The sequence below is a fragment of the Ovis aries genome, chromosome 9 (genome assembly GCF_016772045.2).
Source record: "Ovis aries strain OAR_USU_Benz2616 breed Rambouillet chromosome 9, ARS-UI_Ramb_v3.0, whole genome shotgun sequence".
NCBI lineage: Eukaryota > Metazoa > Chordata > Mammalia > Artiodactyla > Bovidae > Ovis > Ovis aries.
Window position 1 is genome coordinate 21740087 of NC_056062.1, and position 15334 is coordinate 21755420.

The 15334-nt window shown below is 42.5% G+C and overlaps 1 protein-coding gene across 4 annotated transcripts in view; it reads left to right on the top strand.

Annotated features, from left to right (window-relative positions):
• The window catches only part of DNAAF11 (dynein axonemal assembly factor 11), a 75127-nt gene that overhangs the window by 53301 nt on the left and 6492 nt on the right, over positions 1-15334 (top strand). The window contains exon 12 of one of the 4 annotated variants that reach the window (XM_042254095.2): positions 4992-11630. The exons of the other annotated variants lie outside the window; for them this stretch is intronic. Coding sequence (XP_042110029.1) covers positions 4992-5033 — 42 coding nt within the window. The 3' untranslated portion in view covers positions 5034-11630. Of the gene's footprint in view, positions 1-4991; positions 11631-15334 lie in introns of those variants that run through there. 4 annotated transcript variants of the gene reach the window in all.

The window sequence follows — 15334 nt, forward strand, 5'->3', positions numbered from 1 at the left end:
TCAGAGTTAAAAACAAGATCGCCCCAAGAATCTTCTCCTGCCACGATCCCTCTGACATTATCTTCTGTCGCCTCGCCCTCTCATCATTCCAGCCACCTTGGCCTCCTTGCCATTTCACAAATACGACAAGCATCCTCCTACCCTGGTCCTTAGTACTTGCTGTTCTCTCTGCTAGAATGCCAGTCTCCCAGGTATCCTCACAGTCTGCTCTCTCCCTTCTTTTGGGGTTTTTTTTTTTTCAAGTGTTGTTTCACCATGAGTTCTTTCCTGATCCAGTATTTAGCAGGCTTCCCCTTCCCTACCTCAGCTTCTCTATCCTCTGTTTCTGCTGTATTTTTCTTCATAAGAATGTACCACCACTGGACAGTCATGTAGTTAAATGTTTCTTTCTTTGTCTGTCTCCATCAACAAAAATTTAAGCTTCATGAGAATAGGGACTTTTGTCTGCTCTTATTACTACTGTGTCACTGGTACCTAGAACTGAGCCAGACAAAGAGTAGGTGGTCAATAAATTTTTACTGAGCAAGTAAATACATTAAATGCAACTTTAAAATACATTTTAATATTTACAAGAATCTCCCCAAATTACTCTTCCCGCTCCTCAATCATTTCCTCATTATTTTTCTATGGGTGTTATTCCAGGTTAAGTTTCAAATAATTTCATCCGATTCTGCCTCCAAGAATGCCGTTTGAATTTTTATTGCTGTTACCATTTAGAGACAGTGAAAAGAGATGGTCTCTGGAGCCAGAGAACCTGGGTTAAATCTTGATACTTCTACTCAACAGCTGCATGATCTTGAGCAAATTATTTATCCCTCTGTGCCTTAGATTCCTTGTTCATCCAATGATATTAATGATCAGTCACACCTCAAAAGGTTGTATTGAGGATTATATAAATGCATATGTAAAACACCTAGGTGACCACTTTGGGCATAATACACCCTGCGCTCATGTTACTGTTAATTAATGTTATCCATTACCCTGATAGCTCAGCTGGTAGAGAATCTGCCTGCAAGGCAGGAGATCCCGTTCAATTCATGGGTCGGGAAGATCTGCTGGAGAAGGGATAGGTTACCCACTCCAGTATTCTTGGGCTTCCCTGGTGGCTCACCTGGTAAAGAATCTGCCTGCAGTGCCGGAGACCTGGGTTCAATCCCTGGGTTGGGAAGATCTCCTGGAGAGGGGAACGGCTACCCACTCCAGTACTCCAGCCTGGAGAATCCAGCAAAGAGTCGGACATGACTGAGTGACTTTCACTCTCACCGTATGTACGATTTTAGTTTCTGTTCTGAGTAGAATTATTCCCTGTCAGGTTTTCTGAGAGTTTATGCTTGTCCTTTGATATATTTTCTTAAATGTGTGGTTAGACTCACTGGTATGTCCATAAACAGTCTTATGGTCATCAGCCTGGGAGTACCTGGCACATAATCTCATTCCAGGCCAGTTTAACAAGATTTAACTGAGATTTTGCATTCACAGGGAAACATGCATAGTCATTCAATTAAACTCCCATCTAGATTCTCAACTGACAAGTTCCAGGAGCACTCCAAGAATATGCTTCCTGATTTCCTTTGGGTGTTCTTTCAGAATAATTAACTGAGATTAAAGAAGGTGCCATCTGAACTGAACAACAAAATATATTTACAGCTTCATTCGGTGAACAACCCACTTGATTCTGCTTTATTGAGCACAGGAGACAAAGGTCACATATTAGAGGTCAATATTACAGACCATGATTCTAGAAAACAGTCTCAGATGCCCTTTCCCTTATTATTTGAACATGTTTCTCAGTACTTTATCTCTACTCAAATATGCTTGTGATATGCCCAACATAAACTCAGTTTTACTCTTTGAATGTTAATTTCAAGATGGTCTAGAGTGAGGGCCACCTGGTCATCTTGCTGGGTTTTTCTGTTCCATTCATATTTCTACTCTTGTAGAACATTCTTTCTCTTCCTCAGCTCATTCCTAAAAACTTGCAGTGCTGGAAAAATAGAAGCATCAAAGGATGATTTCCACATACTCCAAACATCATATCTTTCCCCACTTGGCCTCCTTGGCCATCCTTATCCTATGAATGAACTCTCTGTGTTCTATCTGAACTCTCCAGATATGTGTTAGCTCCTATTTCCACTTGCCTGTGAAAGGCTATTTTTCCATTCTGACAATTCTCTCTTCTGCATCTTCACTGAATTTTCTCCACACGCAACTTATATTAGAAAACATGCTAAAATGTCTCCCTTCTCCAAAATAAAACAGTACAAAATAAAAACATTCCCCTCTACTTAACTGTTCTGACCTGATTCACAGCAAAACTCTGAAAGAAGACATCTATATTTTCTGTTCCAATTCTTTTCTTACAATTTCTAAAACTAACCCTAATGAGGTATTCATCTCTTCTCCAGTTTCCCCACCCTCATCCATGAAACATCTCTTTTTGAGGTCTCTAGTCCTCTCTATGGAGAAGGCAATGGCACTCCACTACAGTACTCTTGCCTGGAAAATCCCAGGGATGGAGGAGCCTGGTAGGCTGCAGTCCATGGGGTCGCTAAGATTCAGACACGACTGAGAGACTTCACTTTCACTTTTCACTTTCATGCACTGGAGAAGGAAATGGCAACCCACTCCAGTGTTCTTGCCTGGAGAATCCCAGGGACGGTAGAGTCTGGTGGGCTGCCATTTATGGGGTCGTGCAGAGTTGGACACGGCTGAAGCAACTTAGCAGCAGCAGCAGCAGGATCTATGTGACTAGATCCAGCAGTCAGCCCCCTTCCTCTTCTTCTCTGACCTTTCAAGAGGTTCTTATACCATTAATCAGCCCCTCCATTTTTAAACAGGTGTTCCACTGGCATTAGACACACCACTTTGATTGGGTTCTCTTCTTAGGTCCTGCTCACTGGATGGTCTCTGCCACTGGATGCTTCTTTGCTGGTTCTTTCTCCTGCCCAGGCCTCTGAAAGTTGGCATATCCATCATCAGTCCTGGAACCTCACTTCTCTTCTCTACACTCACTCTCTACATAGTCTCATGACTGTCAGTAACATCTCTAGAGCTCCACCATCTGCTAGTTGCCAAGTAGGTCATTAGGAGTGACAGTCACACTAAAGAAAATTTAGGAATATAGACTACATATTTTAAAAACATTTTGGCAGTGATGAGATAATGAGCAGTTACTGCCCACTGATCGAAGGAAAGACTGAGAGAATAAACCATGCTTTCAGTGACCACACAGGGATGAGAAGAAAAAAGCCAAAGTCAGAGCCTAGCAGGGAAGCCAGGCTAGGTGGGCTCTAGGAAGCCATGTGCATTTTGAGATGTGACTCCAAAGGACCGTAACCCAGAGGAAGGTGAGTGAGAAGCCAGCCAGGCCTGAGAAAGTCTCAGCCTGTCTAAACAGCTATCGAAATGGCCCCCAAACTGGGCCGTGAACTTGAGTGACAGTAGTGAGTACCATCCACACATGCCTGGCAAAACCCAGGCATCTAGACGTTAACATCATCTATAGACTCAAATTATAGGTAGATAGGTAGTAGGTAGATTTTTTTTTCAAGTAAGTATTCAGCCCACACTGAAAATTAAATGAGGTGTTCACAGAGACTTGAGTGGGATCCCAGTAGTAAGTTAGTCGGTGTTTTGGAATCTGACTACACCAGTTTCCTACTCTTCTTCCTCCTTAAGGGAAACCTGAGAGTCCCAAAGGTATTGCTGTTCAGTTGCTAAGTTATATCGAACTCTTTGCAGCCCTATGGAGTGCAGCATCCCAGGCTTCCCTGTCCTTCACCGTCTCCCGGAGTTTGCTCAAACTCATGTCCATTGAGTTGATAATGCCATCCAACCATCTCATCCTCTGTCATCCCCTTCTCTTCCTGCCTTCAATCTTCCCCAGCATCAGGGTCTTTTCTAATGAGACAGCTGTTCGCATCAGGTAGCCAAAGTATTGGAGCTTCAGCTTCAGCATCAGTTCTTCCAGTGAATATTCAGGGTTGATTTCCTTTAGGATTGCCTGGTTTGATCTCCTTGCTGTCTATTAAATTGTGAGACACAGACTCACATTTGACCTGTAAAACACTTTTTAAAATTTGTGGCCTCCCTGAAAGTGGAACCTACCTGAGAGATATCAGTACAGTGGTTTATTTGAGAAGTAAGAGCATGCTGATCAGGAAATAGGGGAGGGAGGCAACCAAGAGAAGTGCCAGCAACCCCAGTGGGGAAGCTCTGGGAGACTGTGCAGAACACGTTCTTGTTGAGTCTCTTGAGCCATGTCCAACTCTTTGCAGCCCTGTGGACTGTAGCCCACCAGGCTCCTCTGTCCATGGGATTTCCCAGGCAAGAATTCTAGAATGGATTGCCATTTCCTTTTCCAGGAGATCTTCCCAACCCAGGGATTGAACCCTTGTCTTCTGCATCTCCTGCCCTGGCAGGGGCATTCTTTACCACTGAGCCGCCAAGGAAGCCCATGTGCTCTGTGAAAGTGTAAGAGTTAGTTGCTCAGTCATGTCTGACTCTATGTGACGCCATGGACTGTAACCCACCAGGCTCCTCTGTCCATGGGATTTCCCAGGCAAGAAAGCTCGAGTGAGTTGCCATTTCCTTCCCCAGGTGATCAAACCCGAATCTCCTGTGTTGGCAGGTGTGTTCTTTCACCACTGAGCCCCCCTGAGAAGACCGAAAAATACATACTTCAGAATAACTCTACCTAAGGGGTGATGGAACTGGGACAGTAGTAACCAACCCCTGAGAATGTCTGGTTGACGGCTGTTCCCTGTTGTGGGAGGCGGGGAGTGGGGTGATGTAAACTCGGCAGCACTTCTGAACTATCACTGGCCCAGAACAAACAAGAATAATCTTGAACTTGTCCAAGTAAATGTAGGATATTTCCCACTGAGACGACGTCTAGTAACATTACAAAAGGATATTTTCTTTTCTTTCAAAACGCCGTTATCATTCTTGATGTTTGTCCTAACCTAATAAAATATCATTTTCAATTTTAGGTTGTGTGTGTGGATGATCCTCCACGGGGAACTGTCAGATAAGATTGCACTTTTCAAGTAGGAAAGAATTTTGAAGGAACTGTTTGATATTTAGATTTGTTCTCCTTTTATTTCAAAGCCATGAAACTGTGTGCAACTGTCAGTATTGATTGTACATATAAATATCAGTAATTATACCCTTAAAATTTTTCCTCAGACAGCTTGGGTATCTTTGGAATCAAAGTCAATATTCTTATCCTTCCTATTTTTCTGATCAGTTTTTCAAAAATCTAAATTTTCTTTGCTGCCAGTTATCTTTATTTAAGATAGAAGGTATGTCAAAATAGTTGACTTATACAGGTATTTTTATCTGTTCAAAGATTTTAAAATAATGTACCAATGGTAATTTATATATTTTCTGATTAGGATTAATGACCTTTTTAAGAGAAAAAGAAGTAGCTTGTATTCTTTAAAGGAGTCTTTTTTTAACGGGTTCAGTGAATTATGTGCCTTTCTTAGTGAAGTCAATCAGAACACAGTTAACAAATCATGAAGTTGTTAAAATGTCAACAGTAAATCTGGGTACATATATTAACTTCCTCTAATGCCAGAGGAAAATAAAAAAGTCTTATTGATCCTGAAGTTTTATATTAAGAATATTCCTTGCTAGGAATTTGAACTTTGCATATTTAAATGTTCAACATCAATATTATAGATAATTGATTAACATAAATGCCAGAAATATATAAGAAAGTGAGCAATATACAGGTGTCCATTTCTTCTAAAGTTGAGATATGTTTTGCTAGATAATGATCTGTTTCAATTGTGAGGGACCTCACCCAGTAACTGGCTCAACCCCCAAATCAAACAACTGGCTTATGTCAAGGCAGGTTGGTATCTAATGGGCATAGACAGTTTGGAAGTTTTATAAAGAAAAAAAGTAGAGTCATTTTTAGAAACTACTTATGAGGCATGGGTGAAGATGTTAAGTGTGCGTACTGAAGCAAAATGATAGCGGAGGAAAACATACTGCACCCATAAATAAATTATATGGACGTTATTAATATCAGATGAGGGAATTATTTAGCATGTTTGGCTTGCCACAATGTGGAAATAAGGTGCTAGAACTCAGAAATGGAAAACGTTCTGCAAAATTCTGAAAAACTTTAGACAATGAATTTTTAATGAATCAATTAAAATATTTATTCACTTTATCAAAGATTTATTATAAGCACTTAGTATAAAGCCAGGCCACCAGGCTCCTCTGTCCATAGGATTTCCCAGGCAAGGATACTGGAGTGGGTTGCCATTTCCTTCTCCAAGGGATCTTCCCTACCCAGGGATCAAAGTCCATGGGGTCACAAAGAGTCGGACACGACTTAGTGACTAAACAGCAAGATGGATAAAGTACAGTGCAAATTGCTGTGGAGCGAAAAATAAATGAGAGGTCCTTCTTCCAGTTTCCTCCTTGTTGAAGCCACTGACCCAGACCAGCCCTTTGCCTCAGCTTCTAAGTCCCAGTCGCAAACAAGCTCAGACACTTGTTAAGTAACTTAGCTTCTCATTCTTCTGCTTAAACTTGAAATGATGTTACTAACTCAGAGACAACTGTCATAGTCATAACTATGGGAGTCTTCTATGGTTCCCTAAATCTCTCCTTCACTGCTGGACCCAGTGCAACAGGAGCCAGCATGCAAGAAGCTGCAGCCCATAACACCCCTGCCTCTTCCTCATTTGTAGACAGAATAGGCAGGAAGAAGCAGCTCCAGGAGTCCTTGCTCTTAGTTCTAACCTGTTGCCATCCATCGCGTATTCAGATATTGTGTACATGTTAATGAGTACCTCCAGGTGGCTCAGTGGTAAAGAACCCGCCTGCCAATGCAGGAGACGCAGGGATCCCTGGGTCAGGAGGATCCCCTGGAGGAGGAAATGGCAACCCACTCCAGTATTCTTGCCTGGAGAATCCCATGGACAGAGGAGCCTGGAGGGCTACAGTCCATGGAGTCTCAAAGAGTCGGACACGACTGAGCGACTGAGCACACATGCACTGTGCGCTAGGCACCTAGGGTAGAGTCTTGGAAATGCAAAGAAGAAGGGAGAAGTGTGCTGCTTAGATACCTCAGGGATATCTGGCAGAGTGAGGACCGAGGGTGCTATCTTCCTGCTGTGTCACGCTGAGCTGAGGACGTAATGACAGCGCAGTGGGGCCCATTCCCCTGTACCCATTACCGTCCTTCACCCACGGGTCAGTCTGGAGACACAGTCATCTCTCTAAGGTATTATTCTCAAAGTCCATAATCTTATAGAAGTAGCTTTAATTATTTTGAGTGATGTTTCAGAAGGATTCAAAAAGTCATTATTGCCTTGAAGGAAGTGGTGTAGGTGATACAAAAAGGACAATTCTTTGATTTATAAAGATTAGATTAAAACATGAAAAGGGGAAAAGTATGAACAGGGAGAGCCTACTAATATATACTTTTTATTTCACAACCCCCCAATATATATATTAGTTTATTCATGTTGATATTTAATATAAAATGTTTTTAGGGAAGTTACATAGAATTAAGTAAAAATATGTAAATTACAAGGCATTACAGAAGTTAGGTGCAAACAAAAGTCAATACAGTTACATGGAATCAGAAAGCATGGGGAAGGAAACATTAAATGCAGAAAATCTGTAGGGAAGTTAATGGTTGTAAAATTGGTTCTTCTATCTTGTTTATAAGACTCTAAAAGACAGGAATATATAAAGAAAGGAATGAATGAAGCTGTATTAGCTGAAATCTAGCAAAATTAGAGTGGTTATGACAAAATTAATATTGGATATGATAAAATTTAAAGCACAAAAGCATTTAATGGAACAAAGATTATTCTATAGTAACAAAATTAGTATAAAATAAAGATTTAACTATATTTATTAGACTGTACATTATATAAAATACAAGTTCTCCCTGGTGGATCAGTGGTAAAGAATTCACCTACAGGAGATGCAGTTTTGATCCCTGGGTGGGGAAGATCCCCTGGAGAAGAAAATGGCAAGCCACTCCAGTATTCTTGCCTGGGAAATCCCATGGACAGAGGACCCTGGTAGGCTACCATCCATGGGGTCACAAAGAGTCGGACATGGCTGAAGTGACTTAGCACGCACACATGAGTTTAATAGCATAACACTGTTGGGACTTTCCTGTTGGTCCAGTGGTTAAGACTTTGCCTTCCAATGCAGTGGTGAAGGTTTGATCCTTGGTCGGGAAGCTACGATCCCACATGCCTGGCAGCCAAAAAACCAAGACATGAAACAGAAGAAGTACTATAACAAATTCATAAAGACGCTAAAGAATGGTCCATATCAAAAATCGTTTTTTAAAAAAATATATAACACTATTAAAATGTTAATCTGTACCTTTGTGCTTGTCCCACAATTGAATTTTCAAGCTGTTGATTACATTTCCCTCTGCGGATTCAGGAAGCCAGTTGGCCCACATTATGTAATTTATTAGACATATTTTGGTTCTTACAGCTTTTCCATTAGTCATCCCTAAACACACTTTGTACAAATGGGAAAGAAGCTTGAAGTTAATGAGCATCATTTTCTAGAGAGGAAGTAGCACTAGGGCTGCAGATAGAGAAACCGCACTGTACTATTTCAGTACCTTGGACCTCTGAACCTACGGTCCTCTGCCCAGAAAAACTAGATCTCCTATCAGAAGAGTTTTTCCTGCTCTTCATATGAATATTGATGTTAAGATGAATGTTGGTAATAACATGAGTGTTGGTGTTGATATTTTTCTCACTGCTGATTTCTTAATTCCCCCTAACTTTTAAACCTAAAAGAACCTGTGAAACTAAATGAGCTGAAAATAACTTTGAAAAATAAGCAACACATTGAGATTCCTGTACACAGCAAACTCCCATGAAGAAAAGTTCCAAATTTGTGATGCTATTTGCATTTCCATAAACACAGAGAATCTCTGTCTGAGCTTATTATTATGGGACAAATAACAGTGTTAGAAATGGGGGTACTTTAAGACTCTAATTATGCATATGCTCCCATTCTGATTAGTGCGTTTATAGCACAAAGCAATACAAAACCTGTGCTTTTGGCTCCAAAGCTTTTATTCTTAAAGTTGACATTTTCATGAATTTTAACTAACACTGGTTTCATTTGATGTAATTGAAAAAAAAGCTTTCTTAAGTGCTCAGATGCCACTGCTCCACAGGAAGCAGACTCTGAGACAAAGATTCTCATGCAAAATGTTTGTTAGGGAGCAGCCTAGGGATCCACTCCTGTGGGAGGGAAGGATCAGGACTGGGAAGAGGGAGAAGCTGAGGGGTGATGCTGGCCTGTCAGAGGCCCCAGCTGATGCCACAGTGAGCTCTGGGGCTCACATGGTCCTTTAGAGTCATCCTGAGTCAGGCTAAGGGAGCAACCTTATACCCCACGTTGACCAGAGAGACGGAAACATAGGCTCCGGGTTCTCACACTCAGTGCCGGGCCCCAGGCATGTCAAGGAAGGAGCAGAGAGTTCCAGAACTGAAAAGGCCATGTGGTCAAGGCCCACAGATAAATTAGGGGTAACTGGTATGGGTAGATGACCTTCACTCCTATAGAAGAGTCGAGCAGCCCACAGTTGGGTTTGGGGCTAACTCGGCTTGGTCAGTAGAAATTAACATTAACAGAAATGGTATGGACCTAACAGAAGCAGAAGATATTAAGAAGAGGTGGCAAGAATACACAGAAGAACTGTACAAAAAAGATCTTCACCACCCAGATAATCACGATGATGTGATCACTCATCTAGAGCCAGACATCCTGGAATGTGAAGTCAAGTGGGCCTTAGAAAGCATCACTACAAACAAAGCTAGTGGAGGTGATGGAATTCCTATTGAGCTATTTCAAATCCTGAAAGATGATGCTGTGAAAGTGCTGCACTCAATATACCAGCAAATTTGGAAAACTCAGCAGTGGCCACAGGACTGGAAAAGGTCAGTGTTCATTCCAATCCCAAAGAAAGTCAATGTCAAAGAATGCTCAAACTACCGCACAATTGCACTCATCTCACATGCTAGTAAAGTAATGCTCAAAATTCTCCAAGCCAGGCTTCAGCAATACGTGAACTGTGAACTCCCTGATGTTCAAGCTGGTTTTAGAAAAGGCAGAGGAACCAGAGATCAAATTGCCAACATCTGCTGGATCATGGAAAAAGCAAGAGAGTTCCAGAAAAACATCTATTTCTGCTTTATTGACTATGCCAAAGCCTTTGACTCTGTGGATCACAATAAACTGTGGAAAATTCTGAAAGAGATAGGAATACCAGACCACCTGACCTACCTCTTGAGAAATCTGTATGCAGGTCAGGAAGCAACAGTTAGAACTGGACATGGAACAACAGACTGGTTCCAAATAGGAAAAGGAGTACGTCAAGGCTGTATATTGTCACCCTGCTTATTTAATTTCTATGCAGAGTACATCACGAGAAACGCTGGACTGGAAGAAACACAGGCTGGAATCAAGATTGCTGGGAGAAATATCAATAACCTCAGATATGCAGATGACACCACCCTTATGGCAGAAAGTGAAGAGGAACTAAAAAGCCTCTTGATGAAAGTGAAAGTGGAGAGTGAAAAAGTTGGTCTAAAGCTCAACATTCAGAAAACGAAGATCATGGCATCTGGTCCCATCACTTCATGGCAATAAATGGGGAAACAGTGGAAACAGTGTCAGACTTTATTTTGGGGGGCTCTAAAATCACTGCAGATGGTGACTGCAGCCATGAAATTAAAAGACGCTTACTCCTTGGAAGAAAAGTTATGACCAACCTAGATAGCATATTCAAAAGCAGAGACATTACTTTGCCAACAAAGGTCCATCTAGTCAAGGCTATAGTTTTTCCTGTGGTCATGTATGGATGTGAGAGTTGGACTGTGAAGAAGGCTGAGCACTGAAGAATTGATGCTTTTGAACTGTGGTGTTGGAGAAGACTCTTGAGAGTCCCTTGGACTGCAAGGAGATCCAACCAGTCCATTCTGAAGGAGATCAGCCCTGGGATTTCTTTTGGAAGGAGTGATGCTAAAGCTGAAACTCCAGTACTTGGGCCACCTCATGCGAAGAGTTGGACTCATTGGAAAAGACTCTGATGCTGGGAGGGATTGGGGGCAGGAGGAGAAGGGGAGGACAGAGGATGAGATGGCTGGATGGCATGACTGACTCGATGGACATGAGTCTGAGTGAACTCTGGGAGTCTGAGTGAACTCTGGGAGGCCTGGCATGCTGCGATTCATGGGGTCACAAAGAATCAGACATGACTGAGTGACTGAACTGAACTGAACTGAAAGATGAAATAAAGTGAACACTTCAGTGTCTTGGTTACACTAATCATATCTCAAGTACTCAAGCACTCCAGGGTCAGCCTGGAACATCTCCATCATCAGAGGACGTTCTCCCGGGCAGCACTGCTCCTCCACACGCTGCCACCCTGCCTCTCAGAGGGAGGGTCTGCTGCCCCCCATCCCAGGAAGAAGTACCAGTTGTCATTACCCCAACACCTATAACCTCTTCTGTTCCCCTCAACTGGGAAGCATCTCTGTTTAGTCTCCTCAACTCTTTCTTTGCCCTCTTATTTGACATTAATGTGGCTTAATAAACCAGTGTGTGTATGCTCAGTTGCTTCAGTCGTGTCCGACCCTTTACGACCCCATGGACTGGAGCCTGCCAGGCTCCTCTGTCCATGGGATTTTCCCAGGCGAGAATACTGGAGTGGGTTGCCTTTTCCTTTTCTGGGAGAATCTTGCTGACCCAGGGGTTGAACTGCAAGTCTGCTGCACTGGCGGGCGGATTCCTTACCACTGGGCCACCTGGGAAGCCCCTTAATGAACCAGAACTGGCATCAGTAGAAACTGAAAAGGATTTCCATTTCTTTAAGAATCGGCCAGGAACACAGGGGAAATGTTTGTATCCATTACACTAATTCAAGTAGAGAAAATAAAAAAAAAAAAGTTTTCACATTAAAATAGTGTAAACATGTCTACTCTGCCACATTAACATTTGAAAATACATCATGGGCCAGCAAGAAATGAATGGAAAACAATGAAATTGGCAAGAAATAGACTTTAAAACATAACAAATATACCATTTTAAGATTAGCTTCCTCCAAAACAAATCTCATTTGATGATAATAAAAACCTGCTGCATTGGGCAAACGTTTGCATAAGTCACTTCATCTAATTATTTAGTGAACATCGCATTGGTGGCTTTTGTTGTTGGTTCTTCCATGGTTTTCTTCTACAAGTTTTTGCTACGCGGAATATACCTTTTTAAAAAATGTTTCAGAAGAAACTCTTCCAGCCTTGTAATTTCCTGTGTTAGGAACATGCAGCTCTCGTTGTTGTTGTTGTTTTCCTCTCTTTTGAAGTCTCAGAAAAAGTCTGCCCATTACACAAACCATCGGTGATGCTTGAAGGTATATTTTCCCTAGTGGGATGTTCAATACATATAATGAGAGGGTGGAATTTAAGCAGATCTTTTATTTCTTCATTGCACATAGGCCCTCCCATGAGATCTGTGGGAAGGGGGCTGAACTAAATCACACGTACACAAATTGAATTTTTATAAAATATGATAGAAAAATATACAACCACACTATCAAAAAAAAACCAAAAACTGGTCTATATACCAGCATGAAATTAAAAGACACTTGTCTTTGTAAGAAAAAGTATGACCAACATAGACAGCATATTAAAAAGCAGAAACATTACTTTGCCAACAAAGGTCCATCTAGTCAAAGCGATGGTTTTATCCATACAGTAGTCATGTATGGATGTGAGAGTTGGACCATAAGCTGAGCACTGAAGAATTGATGCTTTTGAACTATGGTGTTGAAGAAGACTCTTGAGAGTCCCTTGGACTGCAAGGAGATCAAACTAGTCAATCCTAAAGGAAATAAATCCTGAATACTCATTGGAAGGACTGATACTGAAGCTGAAGCTCCAATACTGTGTCCACCTGGTGTGAAGAGCCACCTCATTGGAAAGGACCCTGGTGCCGGGCAGGAGGAGAAGGGGATGGCAGAGGATGAGATGGTTGAATGGCATCACTGACTCAATGGACATGAGTTTGAGCAAGCTCTGGGAGTTAGTGATGGACAGGGAAGCTTGTCATGCTGCAGTCCATGCAATCACAAAGAGTCGGACACAACTGAGAGATTGAACTGAACTGAACTGTCATACCACCACAAGGAGATGGATTCCCATCAAGGACACTAAGGACACTCACCTCCCTGAGTTTGATGCTACAGCCCCCAGACTAGGATGCATTGCTTCGTTTGTTCATCCACCATCCATGTGTTGAAGCATACATACGATGAACAATGGGCTGGGCTTTCAGGGTTCTGAGCAATGTGGCTCACGCAGCCAAGAATCACTGGTGAGATGGGAAACACACGACCCTATCTATCAGTTTGATTCAGTGTTCAGCACACCAGTGCAAAGGTCTAGTAAAGATTGGATTGGAGAATCTGGTTGGGGGGTGAGGCTAACCCGGGGTCTCTAACTCCCTCCCCAAATACAGATAATTAGTCCAGCATGCCTGCCTGGCCAACAGATGGGAGCGGAGCTGGATCCAAGCCTAGTGTTTTCCCTTCATCATCAGTTGCACAGATCTGATCACTGCTGTGCGGCAGGAAGTCGCAGGCAGGATGGGGAAAGGGTGGCTGGTGGCGCTCACCTTTCAGAGGAGTGACCCTGCCCGCCAGTGAGATGTGGCAAGTAAATGAAGCATCCCGTCATCCAAGAGAAGGAGCTGGTGAGGGTGGAGGAGAGAGGAATGTACACCCACCCCAGCTCGCCCTCTTCCTTGAAAAGGAAGGGCGGAAGTCCCCCACCGTGGTCAGTGGACCAAGGAGAGGAGTTTTGACTTGTTTCTTTTTTCCCTCTCTGCCTGCCAGTAATCCCTGTCTCATAGGAAGATTGGCAGGTGGGGGCTAAATAAAACACATACACAGCCAGCTCAGGTTGGCATGTGCCCAGCAGGTAGCCTCCTCCTCTCCCCACCCTCCCCCGACAACACTGTTTTGTCTCTGAGCTTCCTAAGGGAAGGTCGTGGGTCTGGGTGCTCGCTGCTGGAAGTTTGTTGAATTAAGTCACTCAGTCATATTTATTGAGACCTTAACATGCTTAGCCTTGAGCTTATTCAGTTTAAAAAATAATGGAACTACAGAATTTTTCAGATGGAGAGGAGTCCCTTACAACTGATTTTATCTAATTCCCTCACTTTACAGTGGAAGGAGGCGAGGTCCAGTGAGCTTCCAGCTCAGGCCATTTTCATCCACAGCACATTCACTGGGAGCTCCATAAAGGCAGTGTCTCTGTCACCCCCATGTCCGCAACACCCCCAAAAGTGTCTGGCATGCATGGGGTTGGCTCTCAGAAAATATTTGTTAAATGAATGAATTCACTCTGTCCCCCTGCTTGGCCTTGGGCAAATGAAGTGTAGCCTGTAGCTTTGCAAGACTAACATGAATAGTTACAATTTGTGGTCTAAGTAGTTCCCCCCTTGTCCAAGGTTTCCCTGTCCTTGGTTTCAGTTATGCACGGCCAACCGTCCAAAAATATTAAATGGAAAATTCCAGAAATAATTCATAAGTTTAAAATTGCGGGCCATTCTGAGCAGCATGATGAAATCTTGCACCATCCTGCTCCGTCCCACCCAGGATGTCAAAAATAATCCCACTGATTCCTGAGTCAGTATCTGCCTTGGTTATCAGGTCAGCTGTGCTTGGGTTCAGGCCACACCTATTTTATGTAATAATGGTCTCAGAGTGCAAGACTGGTGATGCGGGCAGCTCAGATATGCCAAAAAGAAGCTTTCAGGTGCTTCCTTTAAGTGAAAAGGTAAAAGTTCCCGACTTAATAAGGAAAGAAAAAAAAAACCCATATGCTGAGATTGCTAAGATCTAGGGTAAGAACGAATCTTCTGTCCATGAAATTATGAAATGGAAGAACTCTGTGCTAGTTTTGCTCATGTACCTCAAACTGCAAAAATTATGGCCGCCTTGCAGGAGAGGTGCTTAGTTAAGATGGAAAAAGTATTAAATTTCTACAAGTGTGTGACATACAATATATTGTTATAATTGTTCAATTTTATTACTAGTTATTGTTTTTAGTATCTCACTGTGCCTAATTTATAAATTAACCTTCATCACAGGTATATCCATAAAGGAGGAAACAAACATACTCTATGTAGGGTTTGGTGTGTCTGTGTGTAAGCATGCATACTCAGTTGTATCTGGCTCTTTGTGAACTGTAGCCCACCAGGCTCCTCCGTCCGTGGAATTCTCCAGGCAAGAATACCAGAGTGTGCTAGAGTGTGT